Source organism: Cyprinus carpio, chromosome B13, assembly GCF_018340385.1.
Source record: "Cyprinus carpio isolate SPL01 chromosome B13, ASM1834038v1, whole genome shotgun sequence".
Classification (NCBI taxonomy): domain Eukaryota; kingdom Metazoa; phylum Chordata; class Actinopteri; order Cypriniformes; family Cyprinidae; genus Cyprinus; species Cyprinus carpio.
In genome coordinates this window covers 27599644-27619072 of record NC_056609.1, presented here as the reverse complement: position 1 = coordinate 27619072, position 19429 = coordinate 27599644, and the positions used below count along the sequence as shown (strand labels likewise).

The 19429-nt window shown below is 36.3% G+C and overlaps 1 protein-coding gene across 4 annotated transcripts in view; it reads left to right on the top strand.

The window, feature by feature from the left end:
- The window catches only part of LOC109100707 (arginyl-tRNA--protein transferase 1-like), a 77399-nt gene that overhangs the window by 31978 nt on the left and 25992 nt on the right, over nucleotides 1-19429 (top strand). For 3 of the 4 annotated variants that reach the window (XM_042737534.1, XM_042737532.1, XM_042737533.1), the window contains exons 9-10: nucleotides 7252-7433; nucleotides 10425-10524. In XM_042737534.1, coding sequence (XP_042593468.1) covers nucleotides 7252-7433; nucleotides 10425-10524 — 282 coding nt within the window. The remainder of the gene's footprint in view (nucleotides 1-7251; nucleotides 7434-10424; nucleotides 10525-19429) is intronic. The other variant, XM_042737535.1, reaches the window with a different exon arrangement.

Here is a 19429-nt window from a genome sequence, read left to right as displayed (position 1 = left end):
AATAACACTATTTGAACTTCGCCTGCAAAGTCAAAAGTAAACGGACGTAATTGTGGATTTGCCATTAGTGTGTATTAGACTCCTTCACCTGGTTGTGTTTATCTAGGTGTGTGTGTGTGTGTTTGTTCACGTGTGTGTGACATGGCGTGCGTGGCAGCATGTTTTGCGTCACCGAGATGCTGATGCACGCCTGTGTTGCATTTGTATGTCTGTTTCTGCTTGGCTTTTTTAAATGTCTTTTTATTGACCTGAAATGTCTGTCCTAAGGGCAAATGCTCGTTAACAGTGGTGTTGTGTAATTAGTCGTCAAGGTTTTATAGACCTCAAACCCTGCCTTTGCCCCATACCCCTGTTTTTTCCACATGCATGTACACACATACTCGCCGTACACTATTGTTTAACTTTATTTTTAATTCCAGGGACTGTTTTGACAAGCGATAGCAATTAGCCTTCAACTGTCTGTGTCTCTGCCACATAGCCTCACGCACAATGAAATCATTAGCGCATTAATAAACACTTCACCATAATGTAATCAGAGCTCCACATGCCTGCATGTATCCAGGACAGGCATTGCATCTGTGTCGCAGAGGGAGCGTGAGTTCCGACTCGGAGAAAAATGGCAGCCGTAATCGAGCGCTGCTGTTTCCACGTGGGGTTAAATGACCCGTCGCTGAACGCTGCGTCTAATGAGCGTCTGTGTGAATAACATTTGAGTCCTGCAGTGTTCCCAGTGCCTCTCCAGGGCCGTGTTTGAGGTGTAATTCTGTGACAGTCAATGCTCTGTGGGAATATTCACTGTAGTCAATAAATGGGGTGTAATATAATATAATGGGGGATTTAAGTTTCTATTGCACTATACTCAAGTCAGTTTTGTTCATAAAGTGCTTCTCACAGTGTACATAGTGGTTGTATGTCTAACTAGATTATATTATGCTATGTTGTAAATTCAGGTATGTTGGTCCACCCATGACAGCATTGGTTTTCAAAATAGGGTTCAAATTTAGGCGAATAGAAGTTATCATTTAACATACCGAAAAATAACTAAAATAATAGATATAAATTAATAGATAATAAATTATGTGTGTGTTTGTGCATGCGCTTGAAGTTTTTTAATTGTTATTGTTTTTTTGTAATTGTTTTTAATTGCATTTTTTATTTAATTGTATTTATATAATATATATGTGTGTATTGTGTATATTTATTTTTATATATATATATATATATATATATATATATATATATATATATATATATATATATATATAAATACACACATAAAGCAAATATTTATATGTATTTACATGTATATATTTATATCATACATACATTTTTATATACATAATAAATATACAAAGTACACACACATGTAAGCAAAAACTTTTATTTTGAATGGGATTAATCGCGATTATTCGTTTGACAGCACTATTTCTTACATAAACTATTTTATAGTATCTTATATTTTAGTATATTATTTTTTGTTTTATTAAATATTTAATTTCATGTATATACACATAAAATAAAAAATGAATAAATGAATTTAATAATATATTTTATATTTATATGTAGATTGATAAAACATATTATTAATAAAAAATAAACTATAAATAATAATATTATAAAAAAATAAATAAACTTTTTGTTAATTATATATAATCTTTTTTACTAAATACTAAAATAATAAAAAACAAGAATAAATGAATTTTGAATAATAAAAAAATTATAAGTAATATTCACACACACACATAAATAAATAAATATCACAAAAAATAATCTTTACTAAAATAATAAAAACATGAATAAATGTATTTTAATGAATGTAAAAATATGTTAATGTTATATATAATCTGTACAATAATTATTATACATTTCACACACATTCTCTCTCTCTCTCAAACACACACTTGTATATACAATTGTACAGTTTGTGCATTTGTAAAATCAAGTGATCACTTCTTATTCCATACTGCTATGATACTGTACTTGTATCAGTGTGTTTGTGCAGCCTCCTGTATGACAGAATCTGGTTGGATGGTTTCCTGCATGTGTTAACCTCTCTTATTGTTTGTATGACACAGAAGAGCCACTGTATTGTTAATAAAACAGGAATGTTAACAACAGACAAACAGCCTGCTGCCGTCTCCTCTGCCGACTGCAAATGGATGCTTAGCACGCCACTACACGCTAGAGAAAGCCGGACAAACAAAGAGCGACACAGGGCACCATATGCTTGTGATTTGGGCCCCTGCATTTATTGTTGGCTTCATCTGTGAGTTTTGCTTGCCCTCACAGTGGCACAGACGCAGTCATTAGGCTGTCCGGCGAGGTGATCCCAGGGTCAAGGTGACGCCATTTCCCGCACTTAGGTCATGGCTACATAAACATACTTGAGACTTTTACCGTGAAATACTTCTGCGGGGGCTGCCTTTCATTAAAACAGAGTGAAAACACAATCTAGAACATACCGTCAGATCATTATGGATGAAAGATGGTGCTGAGAGCTTAACGTTCTTTTAGCAGCTCTCCGCTGCCGGAGGGTAAGTTTGCATGACAGGCGTTGGATTCGAGTCCGGTCTGGTTCTGACAGAAACGGGGCCCGGCACATGTGGTGCCAAAAGGCAGATTGAGAAAGGGCTCTCTGTTTCACCGCAAGCCCTTAATCATCGCCGCTAGCCGCGCTATGAAAGTACCTTCATCGTGAGCGGCTGTGTGTACTTAATACTGACAGGTAGTTTAAACCGCCAACCTGATGGACAAGCAGTCTGAATGAAAATAACTAACCTATACATATGGAATGTGCTTCTCCTGCGAGAAACGAGGGGTTTACTGTAACACCTCTCTAGGGATGTTGTGAACCGAGCAAAGTTTATACTTTGAAGGATGCTAGGTTTTCCAGGACTGAACTTAGTTACAGTACAATACTATTTCATCAACTCAAATCTACTTAAATCTGTTTTGTAAGCATATAATGTACTGTTAACTGTAATAATAAAGGCTATTAAAAGAGACGCATGATGAACTACAAGTGTTCATCACAAGTGTCTTTTATAGTAAAAAAAAAGTATATAGACTAAAAAAAAGCAAAAATGTTTGCTCAGAATTTGCAAGTAAATTTCACAAACAGTTACAAAGAAACTGCAGTGAATTATTACAGTAAACATTTAATTAAACTTAAATTTTTTTGAAGTAGAAAAAAATAAATAATATTTTCTTGTAATGCAAACTCCAGTAATTTTAGTTATATATATATATATATATATATATATATTATTTTTTTTTTTTACAATATAGTAATATATTCAATTCAAGTTTAGTTGTATAGCACTTTGCACAAGATATATTGATTCGAAGCAGCTTCACAAAAATGCATGTTTCAAAATATGTAGACGTATATACAAAGTAAAAAATAGAAACATGAATACAACGCACTTTTGTGACACTAAAATAATGCAATAAACTTTAATTAAACAACGTCAGATGCAATATAAAACCCAAATGAACGTAACTGATAACAAGAAATATAGGTATTTAAACAAAATATTAAATGTATAGTGACAGGCATGGAATTGTGGGAATGTCAGTTTATGGTTTTTCTCTGTAAAGTGTACAATTACTGTTGACTTTACCTCCAAAATCTGTGTATTTAACAGTATTCCAATGTTAAATCTATAAAATCTCTATATCCACCTTATTTTGCAATGCAAAATCAATCTATTTTCTGTGAAAACGACCTTTAAAAATCTGATAAGAAAAATCTATTTGCAATATCATGCAGCATAACAAGCTGTTTTTTACATCAAAAAATAACTGGTTGCAAATGACACTGGAAGTCTTGCACATTCAATTTAAAATTGGCCACACACGTTTTTACGCTAACCCCTTTTTCACCAGTTTTTTCTTAAACAGTTGCCAGCCACCGCCAGCATTTTTGATCATTTTCACAAAAGTTTAGTGGCACCCAGAATATTTTGTTGTATGAATATCTGAACATGCAAAACAAAGAGCCACTGCTTAAAAAAAATCTAGCTGGATGAGAAAAATCTAGCGCTTGAAATTGGGTAAGTTTCATGAAAAATGCAACACTTAACAAAAAGCTGAGAAAATAAAATTTTTGTCGAATTCAGAACGATGATCAAAACATAGATGGAATAGATCACTTCTAACACATCTAAAGGTTGCACAGTCCTATACCACTTTCACTTCTTGTGAAATGTTTGATGATCACGTTATTTTGCATATGCATCTGCTTACATATGCAGTCGCTTGTTTTTGCTTGTTCCTCGCCATGTTTCAATCCAGAGACTTAAAGGGCGGTTGATTACGATTTCACTTTTTTAACTTTAGTTACTTTGTAACGTTGCTGTCAGAACATAAACAACGTCTGCAAAGTTACGATGCTCAAAGTTCAATGCAAAATTAAATATTTTTTTTTTAAAAAGAAATCGTTTTTTAAGGACAACAACAACAACAAAAAAAAGACTGGTAGGGACTACTACGAGGTTCTTCCCGGGTTTGTGACATCACTAAAAACCTGCCCCCGGGAACATGCAGCTACCCATAATGGTAAGGGGGCATGACGTTTCTGGGCAGTGAGCAAATCCCAACACAGTGGTCCAGTAAACCAATCTAAGCCCAAGGGAGGGAGGGGCTTAATAGATTCAGGAACACAACACACCGTTTTGACGAGAACCGAAACAGTGGTGTAGAATAAAGGTAAAATATGTGAAAATGATGCATTTTTAAAAACAAAACAACCACCCCTTTAATGCTCTTTCACAAAATGCGTAATAGCGCCCCCTGCCTCAAAAATAGGGTGGATGAATTGGTTAGGTTTTTACCGTCTTTTACCATTAACATTACAAACAGTTTTTACTGTGTAGGTTTGAACATTGTGAGTGGCGTTTGTGATGTTTCTGTGTTGGTTTTAATTTGGAGGTGAGTGACCGTGGCACGGCAGTGTCTAAGCCTCTCATACTGAACGGATTGGCCGAGTCGCTCCCCTGGTGTTGTGATAACGAGCCGGCTTCCTGCAGGGCTAACTGGACCCAGATGGGCCGAAGGGGCCGCTGAGAGATCCCATTACGGCTACGGCTGCGTAGGCCCCCTCCCGCCGAGACGTTTGAAGTCTCGTTGGTGGACTAGGGTGAATAAAGCGCCCTCCTCGATAAACAATTTGATTGAAAAAAGCCAGCGTGAAGGTTTGAGTGGGAAATACGATCTTGGGCAGGTAACGGTTTGGGGTTTTACAGCCGTCCAAAAACAGGAGACATATATTAATAAACGAGTGCATTCATGTCACATGAAGGAATGTGGGCTTTTATCTTCAGACACAACAGTAGTTGTAGTTGTTTATTTGTGTGTGTGTGTGGTTTGACTCATTGATTTACACACGTTAACACAGAGGGTGAAAACAGCCCCTCGGTGCCTCACACACAGGCTTTCATTGTGGAGATTGATTTTGTTCCTGCAAGGATTTTTATTAAATCACCTCTCATAGATTGTGTGTGCCTGGCATGGACTTTCACTCCACCCACACACACACACCTCCGCTCTCAGCCCACATGTGGGAACTATTAGCAAGCTACTGTATACCCTGTGTTCCTTTGCAAGCACAGACTTTCAAATTGTTTGAGCATTGATTGACTCGTTTTTACACAGGATCGCACACAGGAACATATTTCAAAACTTTTTCAGTCAGTTTAATTGATTTGCTTTATAATATTGTAAATTCAAAATTCAACTTAAAGTTTAAATAAGATCAAAACGGACTGTTTCTGGTATAATCTTGCACAGTTCATCAGTACATACACAAAAAAAGTTTTTTGTCAATAAAATGTAAAAGTGTTTCGAAGTTTTTTTATCCCCTCCCCTCCAACCGTTTTCTCCATCCAATCAAATCCTGATGCATAAAATCAAGTCCCACCCTTCATGTGTTTTTCCAGTTGAATATTCTGTTTCTCATTATGGATAAAATTGGGATGTTTCATGATGACTAAAAAGTCACTCCCTTTCTAGTATGCCCTTTATTTGCCCTTTACTTTATATATTACAGCTAAGTCAAACCATTTTGATAAACATTTGTACAATTCACCAGTGTTTGTTTTTGTAGCAGCGATTCCTTTCCCTGCTTCAAAGTATGAGTTGTCCAAATGATATATTCAATATTAAATTTGTTCATTGGTTGTTAATTGAACAACAGTTGAAGGATGTGAGTAATTTTATTCTGCAAGCATTAAATTAATCAAAATGGACAGTATAGACATTTTATACTGTAACAAAAGTTTCCTAATTCAAATAAGTGCTGCTTTTTTTGAACTTTCTATTTATAAAAGAATCATGAAAACAAATATATCACTGTTTCCAGAAAAACTGTTTTCAAAATTGATAATAATCAGAAATGTTTCTTGAGCAGCAAATCAGCATATTAGAATGATTTCTGAAGGATCGTGTGACACTGAAGACTGGAGTAATGATGCTGAAAATTCAGCTTTGCATCACAGAAATAAATTACATTTTAAAATATATTAAAATAGTAAACCATTATTTTAAATTATAATGATCTTGCACATTTTTTAATGAATAAATATTTTTTCTTCTTCTTTTTTCACTTATAAATATCATGTGAGTAATGTATGCTTGAATCTTGACTTCCATGCTTCTCACGTTAAGTCCCCAGTAAATTCCCTTCACTCTCATCCAGTAAAAAGAGGCAAACGCCTACAAATAAATACATTGTATAATAAATACAGAGTTCTGGCATGAAACTCTAGATGGCGCAGTCTGATATGTCTAACTCAATCCGACCTAATGACATCATTATCACATGGCACAGCTGATTGGTTCTCTCCTGTATCGGTAGCCAATGAGCTCGCTGCTCAACATTCAAATATATGACTAGTGCTTACCGTGGCAGCTTGCTTCAGAAACCCTCCACCTTCCCCAGCTCCACCTGAATAGATCTGCTAGGAGGTGATTCATGTATGCTATATGGGGGTTATTTCATGTATGTTGTATTTGCAGCAGCAATATTTCTTACATGCTCACAGCAGTATTTTGTGGATGTATTGGTAGTAGTAAGTCTCGGTACTTGCTCTGCCGCAGCAGCGTAGCAGATCTATTCAGTCAAGACCAAATACATTAACATTGTCATGTACATTACCATGCCAATCCCTCCAGAAGTTGTCATGACAGAATTACATGTTTATAATAATAATTTCTGTTCTTTCTTTGTCTTATCTGTCACATCTTCTCCAGGCTGAGACCGCTCCTGATGGTCCAGATGTGGGCTACGGCTCGTTCCATCAGCAGTATTGGTTGGATGGCACAATAGTAGCTGTAGGAGTTCTGGACATCCTGCCCTCCTGTGTGTCGTCTGTGTACCTCTACTATCACCCCGACTTCTCCTCGCTCTCATTGGGCACCTACTCTGCTCTCAGGTTGGTCAGCCAATCAGAAAAATTTGACTAATCTTTGAGCTTTTCAGGTAAAAACATTTACTGATCATTTAGTTGACAGTTAATCTGACTTGAAATTAAGTGCGAGTCTGTTTGGACATCCAAAACTGAAACTAGTTTATGCCTAAGCCTTTTGGTTACCAGCCTAAACCTTTAACCACTAGGCTACACTACCTCCCAGCAAAAGATTTACAGCATTAATGCTGCAGACGAACAGCACAGGAATCCCTCCTGGTTCTCCTCTTTCCTAAATAGTGCACAATCTTGTCTCCTGAATATGTTTTCAATAGTTGTGCTTGTTGATCTGAGAGTTCAGTGCATGTTACTTTCAAAACGCATCCATGCACACCCACAGTTACAGGCTTATATTTCTTTGTCTTTCACATATGTGTGTGTGAATATTTCACATGGGCTGCTCACCTGATTAGGTTACACTTTACAGGAGATGCCAGATGTGTGTGTGTGTTATACTCATATTTTTGGGTGTCTGGAGGCCTTGGGAGCCTCATTTCTCACAGACAGAAGAATAAAAAGAAGGCGCGAGTGAGAAGTGGAGTGCACGGGGCTCTGTTGTGCCCAGAGCAGCTGGTGTCAGCCGCGGGGTCAGTGTCTTTGTGCTGTTGTGTGTCAGTGTGATTGAGTGAGACTGTCTGAGCGCAGGATGTGTCACTGTTCAGCAATGTGTCTCCATGCTGCGCTGGACGGTTAAAATAATGATGAATGGCCAGCAAAGATAAACAAAAGGAGTTTCCTCCAAATCCTAAACGTGCTGAAAATTAATTTACACTGTTCATTCTGTAGAAATCTTTGGGTGAATCTCATTAAAAATTACCCTTGTCATATTTAACCCCTAAAAAGGGGTTAATAAAACAAAGTATATTTAGCATAAATGAAATAGATGTTATTTAGGTTTTTTATTTTATTTGTAACATTGTGTCTTAGCATTTTACCGCATGTTATTTAAAAAAAAAAAAAAATTTATTTGTAATTTCTTTTAGTAATAATGGAAAAATGTATATATAATTTATTATATTATTTTATTATAATTATGTGTATATTTTTAAAGTAAATATACATGCATATAAACGCAGTGTGTATATATATATATATATATATATATATATATATAAAGTGTACATATATATATATATATATATATATATATATATAAAATGTACAAATACTATTTATTGCATATGGTTATAAGAATTTGTGTAGAAAATGTGCTTAATTGTCATAATGTAAAAACCTTCAATGGTTGTAAAGTAGCTTTTCTTTCATTTTAAACAAAATATTTTTTTTGGTTTGAAATATGACCCATGACCCATGAAATATGACATTTTCTTGACAGTTTTAGTCAAATCCACCCTATTTTAATTAGTATATTTTTCTTGTTACTCAGTAAAAATGACTTTTTAATGACCTTTCAAGAAGATACATTTATGTTTATTTTAATAAATTATATTTACCCACGTGTATGTTGTATTGTTTTGTATTTGTTTTGTTTACATCTCCTATAATAGTTAGACACTGTGTTATGTAGACACTTAACTGTGTTAAATATGGTCCTCACATCTCCTGCTCTGGATGTGTGTGTGTGTGTGTGTGTGTGTGTGTGTGTGTGTGTGTGTGTGTGTGACATTAATATTAAGCAGACGTCTTGTCCGTGGTGAGCGCTGTGGCATAATTGGCTTGTGTAGGGGTGTCAGAGCGCTGAAGAGGAGATAATGGAGGCCAAGCGGGTGGGGACTGGGGTTCGAATCGAGGAGGGAGGGGGCTGCCCTTTCTTTCTGTCCCTCTTTCTTTCTCCATCTTTTTTTGTGAATGGGTTCCACAGCCTCTTCTTATCCGTCTCTCATTCATGGAGAGCCAGGCTTTGTCACCAGGGGATGGGAACCCGGGAACCTGGCAGCGACCGCATGACCTTCCAGCACCTCGCTGTTTGTCGTCGCTCCTTTTCCCTTCGCTATTTGTCTCTTTCATTTTCCTCCACTTTTATTTTGCTTTGGCTTCTCTCTATCTTCCTGTCCTTTTCCCTCAAGAAAAAAAAAGACCCCCCCCTCCATTTTTGGGAAGACCGAGAGTGTGAGGTGTACAAAATGCAGAAGAAGAGAGAAGAAAGAGCAGGATTTATTTATGGAAAAGAGAAACGTGTTTGTGCAGGGAATAAAGCGAGAACTGAAAAGAGAGAGAGAGTGCGGGAGCTTGTTGATTGCTCGCAGGAGGAAGTATAAATCTCCTCTATTTTTCCTCCTGTTTTTATTTTCTCAGCTCCCTTTTGTTTTTCTCTTTTTCTGAACTTCCAGAAACACATTTAAATGGCTGCTTATGAGGGAAACCATTGATCTGGTCCATATGCAGCAAGTCTGGTGATGATTCATCATATCTTGATTCGACACATCATAATATTATAATTATGAACCGTTAATAGTTATATATAAAAATTATTTTAAGTTAAGTGTCATTATCTCTAAGTATCTTATATATCTTAGCATATTTGAATTTAATGAGATTTCAAAGCATTATTTCTGCAATTTTTCTTGCGCAAAGATATTGTATGTCTTCAAAATATAGCACAAGTCATATGGTGCTTTCTTTTTTTGTCGTTTTTAAAGCTTGACAGCACAGATCCTCCTTATGAAAAAGAGTTTTGTGGACATTTTGCAAAATATCTTCTTTTGTCTTCCATAAAAGTAAAAAGTCACATAAAACATTACATAAATGGAAAGAAAGCTGTCAAACTACATGGGTATGATGAGCAAGAGTAAGTGAATGTCTCAGCCTGTCTGAAAATAACTGAAACAGTGGATGTTTGTAGCATTAAATCAGTTCTCTTTGCAAGGAGCACCATGCGGTTTCACGACTTTAAGCACAAAGCTTTTAATGTCAAACCAAGTGGACAATCTGGTTACATGTTTGTAGCATGACCCATATGCCTGTAAAGCATTATTTCTGCTCTGGTTCTCTCTGCAGGGAGATTGCCTTCACCAGGCAGTTGCAGCAGCAGTCGCCCAAACTTTCCTACTACTATCTGGGTTTCTACGTCCATTCGTGTCCCAAGATGCGCTATAAGGTACATCTCTCATCCAACATCAACCTTCATTTCTGTTCATCTTCTGTTTGCACTGATCAGTGTCATCTAACCTAACTGGGCGCTGCATGGTGTACTGCAACATCATATTGAACATGCACCGATAGAAATTAAAGCTTTTACTTTTGCGTCTTGACGCTGCGTCCAGATAGATAGATGGCAGTATGGAGTACACAGCCACTGAAGTATCATCAGTTTTGTGTATGAAACTCTCATTTCTTGTATATTTATGCATATCTTAGAATGTCCTACAAGAGGTGTAATGCATCAGTTTATCTGGTTCACAACACCTTCAAATCCAGATGAGCATCAATATGTATTTAACAACATTTAACCTTCAACAAATCTTCACTTTTTTTTCCTCTTCTTTTTTAAGAACTTGCATTGGTGATAAAAGTTCAGTTAAAGTGGATTGGCAACCACAAGCATGTTTAAGCGTCTGAATTACATTAAGCATATTTTTCATTTATTTTACACATTTTCTGTGGTACAAATCAGTGGTATTAACTTATTTATGTTGTTTTTAATTCATTTTTTTAGTTCTTTAATTTGTAGGGTTAGGGTAAAATATATAAAATACATTCTTTAATATTTGTTGTTATAAATCCAGCACGTTCATTTAAGTTCACTCACCAGGCCACTTTTTATTTTAGCTTGTCATGTTTGTTTTTTCAATTACATAATGTTAGCATTGCCAACCCGAGGTCTTATGGCAACACTAAATGTTCCTAGATTTTGCTGGAACACTTGGAATATTTTAAAACTACTCTGAAATGTGGAAAGCTAACATATTTGACTTGCGGTGAACTCGGCATCAGACTGACAAAATTCTGACTGCAGAATTCATCAGCGCTATCTCAATATCGCAATCGCATGCCTGCTTTTCAGCCCTTAAGCCTCGTGTTGCGGACAAGCCACGGAAAATGTTTTTTTGGCTCTGTTGTGTAGTTTATTGCGATTCTGACACCGTTAGCTGTGTTTTCCGCAGCCTCACGCTTGGCTTGTAGTTGGTTTTCAGCATCTTTTGTGAACAAGGGACTTTGAACCGGGCCTCAGGGCGATGGAGGACGACGGTAAAGCGGTCCAGCGGGAACTCTGTGTAAGTGCTTGCACAGGTGAGGCCAAGCGTAAAGCATGTTGGCCGTCGTTTGACTGAGACGAGGGAGATGCCGGACAACTGAACAGCTGATTCATATACGATGGACAGAGATGGTGAGAGAGAACAAGACTGGCCCAGAGCTGATGGCAAGAAGAGGGAACATATACGGCTGACTGTAGAAGCTATTAGTGGTTGAGGAAGAGGTCAGAGCTACTGTAGTTCACGGTGTCACCTGATAGTGTTTTCGGAAAGGTAGACGGCCCTAATCTTTATTTAAACATTCCTCTCTTTAAAGGAATAGGGAATTTACCCATCCATTGCTCTGAAATCTCATTCATGCTTATGTTCAATTCAAAAATTGCTCTTTAAGACATACAGCTCTAATTTTCTTGTCATCATTAAAACCTGGCATGATATGTTTTGATGCAGCATATTTGAATTTGAGATTTTAGAGTAAGATTTCTGTCTTTTTCTTGCACAAAGTTATTGTATGTCTTCATAATATAGCAAACAAATCATATGGATCATTTTTATGGGACAGCCCCAATTCCCATTATGATAAGGAGGTTTTTATATATATATATATATATATATATATATATATATATATATATATATATATATATATATATATATATATTATTATATTAAATTATTATTTTCATTATTTTAGATTCTTGCATTAATATTTTTGATATTTGGCATACAGATCATGAAAACCCAAAATATATTAGCATATTTCCATCCGAATCAATATTCAATATAATTATGTTTCAGGGATGCACTCAATACTTTTTTTTTTTTTTAGAAATCTTGGATGCAAACCACTCAGCCTGTGGCATCTGAGGTTTATGGAGGCATTGGAAGCTCACACTCTTGCTCTCTCAACTTTCTCTTCACATTCTATGGGGTTTCAGGTCAGGAGAGTTGGCAGGCCAATTGAGCACAGCGCCTAAACCAGTTGTATTTACCAGTGGTTTTGGCACTGTGAGCAGGTGCCAGGTCGTGCTGCTGAAAAAACAAAATCTTCATCTCCATAAAGCTTTTCAGCATTATCCAAAATCTCCTGATAGCTATTTGACCCTGCCCTTGATAAAACACAGTACCCACACCAGCAGCTGCATGGCACCCCAGACCATCACTGACTTACTTGACACTGGATGAACACGGTGCTCTCCCCACAGTCTTCCTCCAGACTCTGGCAATCTTGATTTCCGAAAAATTTGCTTTCATCCGAAAAAAGATTTGTACCACTGAGCAACAGTCCCAGTGCTGCTTCTCTGTAGCCCAGGTTTGGCGCGTCTGCCGCTGTTTCTTGTTCAAAAGCACACGCCTGTGCATGATACGCTCTGGATGTTTCTACCTCCAGACTCAGTTAGGTTTTTCTGGAATCGGTCCTTCTCCCATTTCCTCAGGGTTGTCACCTGTTGTGCAGCGTTTTTTTGCTTAACTTTTTTCCTTCCCACAGACTTCCCACTGAGCTGCCTTGATACAGCCTCTGGGATATGTTCAGAAATATTTCTTTCTGTGTCTTGCCCTCTCGCTGGAGGGTGTCAATGATGGCCTTCTGGACAGCAGTCAGGTCGGCAGTCTTACCATGATTGCGGTTTTGCGTTGATGGGATTTTTAAAAGCCTCAGGAATCTTTTTTGCAGGTGTTTTTTAATTAGTTGATTCAGATATTAGGTTAATTTGGTTGATTTTTTTTGAGATAAGGAATTTTGGGTTTTCATGAGCTGTATGCCAAATATCATATTAAAACCAATAAAGACCTGAAATATTTCTTGGTGCAAAATATTTATCATTACATTATGGAAAAATAATGAACTTTTGTCACAATATGCTAATTTTTATAGTATTATTATTATATATAATATATATATATATATATATATATATATATATTATATATCATATATATATATATTTTTTTTTTTTTTTTAATATCTTGGATGCAACCACTCATCAATGTTTCCCATTGGAGCTCGGCTCAGTTATTCTATTGCATGTGTTGTTTATCTATCCTTTTATTTGCATTTTAGCATCATTCTATGAAACGGTGCTTTTTCTAGTTAATCTGGTAAAACAAAATCTAAGATTACATTTTTTGTCTTTTTATGACACGCAAATAATATTTATTCAGTTGCATTGTGGCAACTTAAGTTAACCCTCTGAGCACACTTGGTACCTTCATGGTCAAAAGGGACCAATTTTTTTTTAATTTTCAATAATATTTTTGGTTGATTATTTTTGTAGAATTTTAGGGAGATTTTATAATACTATGCAATATTTATAAAATTTTTATTAGCATTGTTTTCCAAATGTTTTTTATTTATTTTTCGTGTTTCCCATTCATTTCCTGTGTTGGTCAGTTTTGATCATGAAAGTACCAGTTGTTACTTTTTATTTTTCAACCTTTTAACATATCTGAATTATCCACGTGTTTTTTTTTACATAGCTAATTTGACAAAAGTGACCAAATTTCATTCCATTGTGATGAAATGATCCCCCCCCCCCATTTATTTCCTATGTCGGTCGTTTTTGACAATGAAGGTACCAAGTGTTACTTTTTATTTTTCAACACTTTAACATATCCGAATCATGTCAATAATTTTTTCATATAAATTTTTTTGGTTCACATAGCTAATGCGACAAATGTAAGTGTCATCTCATTCCGATGAAGCAAAAAAAAAATCTAAAAGTTAAATATTCTGAAGGGGCCCAGACGGTAAATAATACATTTATAATATTAATTATGCCTTCAGAAATGTAGCATGGTTGACATTTTAATATGATATTTCTAGAAATTTTAACCTATATATTCAATAAACCTGTATTTCATTATGCCTTTATTTAATTAGTTAATTTCCTTAAAGTTTTCTTTAAAAAATAAGATTTCATTATGATATATAAATGTATATTTTTTTAAGAGCTACACAAGTGGAACCTGTTTAGTCTTCTTTTATCATAGCTTGATATTGATTGTTTTCATATCAATGCTGCACTCTATTAAAACCATGACATAATTTCCCCATCTCAAAGCTTTGAGCGTCTCTGCAATGCGGCAGTGAGCGTAAAGCCGTTGGGTATCTTAATTCACTGTTTCTCTGCACTGCAGTATCGTGTTAGACTACTGAAACTTTCAACCTCAGCCTGGATCTGCAGTCCTGGAAGTTGTTTGTGCATCTGTCTTTCTCTCTGTCTCTCTCTTTGTGGAACGCTCTCCGTGGAGCTGGTTTCTGCAGAGCTGTGCGTGTGGAATAGTGAATAGAGCCCGGCTGGAGCCCAGCTCTTGCTCTTCTGTATGGGTAATCTCTCACATCAGAGGATGAGTGCCACTCACCCCTCTCATTCACCTCCTGCCATTGTGCACTGAGAGATTAGTCTGGGGTTAGAAGGTTGTCTGTTTCTCACCTACATCCAGAACCCACCTTTTCAAATCAACTTTTTTAGTAGTTCACATAAAAATAATCTCATGTCATTCCAAATCCTAATGCTGCTTATTGCACTTTTCAATGTGGTTTACAATAAACAAAAGCATCATTAAAGTATCATCTGAACCCATATGATATCTTTGTTATAAACAGACCTACAATCTGAAAGTTCTGTTTATATGAACCCTGAACATTGCAATCCATTTCACTTACGCTTTTACATGCATCTCTTCTGAACAAAACTTCAGCTATTTTCAGATGATTTTGCCTTCTAAAAATACATTTAAAAAGAACAAGAACATATTTGTCAGCAGATTTTTAAAGTAAATACTTTGTCTCATCCACTGACCATTTCGCGAGGCATGTCAAGGAAATAAGCATATGCATGTTTGTAAGATTTGAAACTTTTGTGAACTTGCATCACAGCATTGTGCAAGGGATTTTTGAATTTGATTGAGAAAATAGTCTGATTCAACATTTTTTTTTCCTGTTGATCAGATGATTTTAGGTCTGCTCCACTCCTTTCAGTCCAATTGAAATGTTCATTCGATCTTAGTTGCGTTGATTAAGGTGTTTGAGTCTGATTGAGCCGTCAAGATGGATTATTTGGGTGCATGGAAATGCAGCTAATGAGTTTAAATGACAAATCAATCATTCCGATTCATAAGTGAATCATTGAATGAACAATGAGCCAATTCATTTACAAGATTCAAAAGAGTGATTTGTTCCTGAATCTTCTCTCATAAAACATGTCAATGAAATCTAGGGAAGATTTTCATTCACTAATGTCTTAAATTTGGATCTGTTTCTCACAAACAAGTGATTGTATGACAAAAGAAGAGTTACATAAACTGCTTTTATGATGTTTGTGCTTCTTTTTGAAGCTTAAAAGCCCTAGTCACCATTAATTATAATTGGAAAAGAGCATGGAAAAGGCTTTAAATTCTCTTTTTGTATTTTGTGGAAGGGTTTGGAAAGACATGAGGGAGAGTAAATGATGAGAGAATTTTCCATATTCCTTTAACACGAAGGCATATGGTATTATTGTGGCTGTCCGGGAATGTCTTGTTGAAATCCATCTCAGTGTGTTGTTTCAGAATGACTCCCTGCACCCGCTGTGTCTCCTCAGAGCCCCTGAGTTCTCATGCTCCGCGCTGCTTAGAGCTCATTTCCATCGCATTAGTGCAGCTCCCTTCTTTTCAGCCACAGAACACTGTGTACCTCCACTGTGTCTATTGGCAAAGCACGCCAACTGTGTGCAGAGTTTACATTATGTGCCGGAGTCGATACATGTTTATGTGTAAAATTGTTGCATAAGACAGATTTATTTGAACGTTAGGCCTCAAACACACTCTGCACAAGTACATGAATGTAAAAGTTTGCACACGTTTCATTTCATGTGTCAGTGTGTTGTTCCAAAATGTCAGTGCAATATATAACAGAATAAATAATACCTTCAGAACTCTTGTCACCTCATTAAGAACTGAGGTTATTATAGGAATAGTTAATGGGGTTCAGTGTTGTTTTGGACCCCATTTACTTACATTGTTTGGGCAAAAACATTCTTACGAATATATTTATTTGTTGCACAGAAAAAAAGACATACAGGTTTGGAATAACATGAGGGTGAGTAATTGATGGCAGAGTTTTAACTTTTGGGTGAGTTATAACTGTATGTATCCATAAAATTCAACTACATTTACATACAGTACTTGAGTGAGGTATTTGTGACATAGTTTAAAAAAATAAATCTATTTTGGAAAATCAAGCAGCACAGAGATGCCAGAACTACTGTTTAAAAGTGTGGGTTTGGTAAGATTTTTAATGTTTTGGAAAGAAGTCTCACCCAAGCACAATTTATTAGATTAAAAATACAGTAAAAAGAGATATTGTGAAATATAGTTGCAATTTAAAAGAAATGTTTATTTTTAAAATATATTGTAAAATGTATTTATCCCTGTGATCAAAGCTGAATTTTCAGCATCATTACTCCAGTCTTCAGTGTCATTTCATGATACTTCAGAAATCATTCTAATATGCTGATTTGCTGCTCAAGAAACATTTCTGATTATTATCCATTTTGAAAACAGTCATGCTGCTTCATATATTTATGGAAACCTTGATTCATTTTTCTCAGGATTCGTTGAATATAACGTTTTTATATAAAAATAAAGCATTTATTTGAAATACGAATATTTTGCAACATCAAATCTCTTTGCTGTCACTTTTGATCAATTTAATGCATCCTTGATGGATAAAAGTCGTTTTTTATTTATTTATTTTATTTTTCATGTTAGTTTTTTTTTTAAAAGATAAGTATACTTTGATTGTACTGAATATATATTATTTAGTTGTTGTGGAAGAAGTACTGGAGCAGACTGTAAACACAAACAACCAGACACAATGCCAAGAACTTTAACTGGCCTCCGTTTAAACTTGACTGGTCACAAAGACAGTTGTTGGAGTCGTTTTGGGGAGACTGTGCCCAGTGCCAGCCAGCTCCATTCCTCTCACTGCAGTTGAGCCAGACCGCCGTCCAGTTCGAGACGTGACTTCCTGGCCCTGCCGGCTCCATTCTGTGCCTGAGCCGCTGATGGCTGTTTGGCCCTTGACTGTGCCCGAGCTTTCAAGCTTCTGAATGTGTCTAATGGGGTGGAATGAGCAGGTCTGTGGGGTTCTGGCGAGAGACGCGTCCCCCCCTCCACCCTCCCTACACCTGCCTCCCACTCCATCCACCAGGTGTTTCTCAAAGCTTCCTGTGAATTCCACATCCAGGCCAAAGGAAACAAGCGTCTGAGAAGTGCATTGGGGTCGTCTTTGTATGTTTGTGTGCGGGCTGCCGGTCATCTGGAGAGGCTTTTCATTAGCCTTAAGAGCCGCTTGCTGCTAAGTTAATGTCGGAAACCTGAGGAATTTCAGTGGGTTAAATGGATAATGCTTGCACTGTGCTCAGGCCAACCTTGATGCAAATGTGCCACCGTTATGCAAGCTTAAGAATTACTAATATGAAGAATGATTTTAAAGTGTTAGTTCACACCAAAGTTAAAATTAGGCTGCGTTTTACTCACCCCCGAGGCATCCTAGGTGTACATGACTTTCTTCTTTCAGATGAATCCAGTCGGAGTTATATTAAAAATTGTCTTTGATCTTTCAAGCTCTATCATTGCTGTCAGCGTGTGTTGCAGTGGCAACACCTGCTGACTGCAATGATAGAGCTTGAAGCATCGATTCGCTACAGGAGGCCTTTGTTCTTGTTTTATGGAAGGGCGCTTTTTATTTCACGTCTTTTGGACTGAAGCACTGCAACACCTGCTGACTGCAATGATAGAGCTTGAAAGATCAAAGACAGTTTTTAATATAAAGGTAAAACGCAGTCTAATTTAAATTTTTGGGTGAACTAACCCTTTAATGTGTCTTTTAAAGCACGAGTGTTTCATGTAACTCCTTAAATTTTGCAACTGGAAGACCCCAGAGTCTATGAAAGGACCCCTGTTTGGCAGGTATGTTCCTTACAGCAATGTATGGAGTTGCTACTTCAGTGAAAGTCCCTCTAGTGTAGTCAAGAGGGATTGCCCTCATGTTCTACATTAGCACGCTTCTTTGGTTGACTGTAACCTCTCATCTGCTCATCTGGGACAAATGTATTAAATCGAATTGGGCCGAGAACTGACAGAAAATGAGTTAATTCTCATGCATTAGCATGATGCATGCATTGCAGAATTTGTAGCATGCTAAACCAAAATAGACAACATCTGTTCATGTTTTCCTTTGTTATATTTAGCTGTGATTCTTAGAAACCTTTTTTATTTTAATATTTATTGACTTTTGTCAGTGCCTCCCTTTTTTTCCCTTCCCCTGCTTTGCGTGGGGCCTTGTGATGTTGCACAACATTTTATTTATTGTTGTTTTCTTTGTATTTTAAGACCAAGAATGTTCCCAAGTGTCTTTTTTAGTTTTCCTTTGAGTTGAAGTGAGTTTCGGTGACATTAAAGATGAGTTTTATTTATAGAATAATGGCACAGTAAATGTAATTTAGGTGAACTATGTAGTTATTACAAGGTTTAATTTGTTTGGTGATTTAGTTTGAGTACATTGTTTTGGACCAGAGAAAGGGAAAATGCTGACATGCACTAACATTCAAAGGTTTCTATTCATCAAAAAATCATTAAAAATAAATAAATAAATTATCATTTACACACAAATATTAAGCAACACAAACGTTTTCAGCAATAATTATAAAAAGTTTCTTGAGCGGCAAATCAGCATATTAGAATGATTTCTGAAGGATCATGTGACGCTGAAGACTGAAGTAATGATGCTGAAAATACAGCTGCGCATCACAGTAATAAATTACA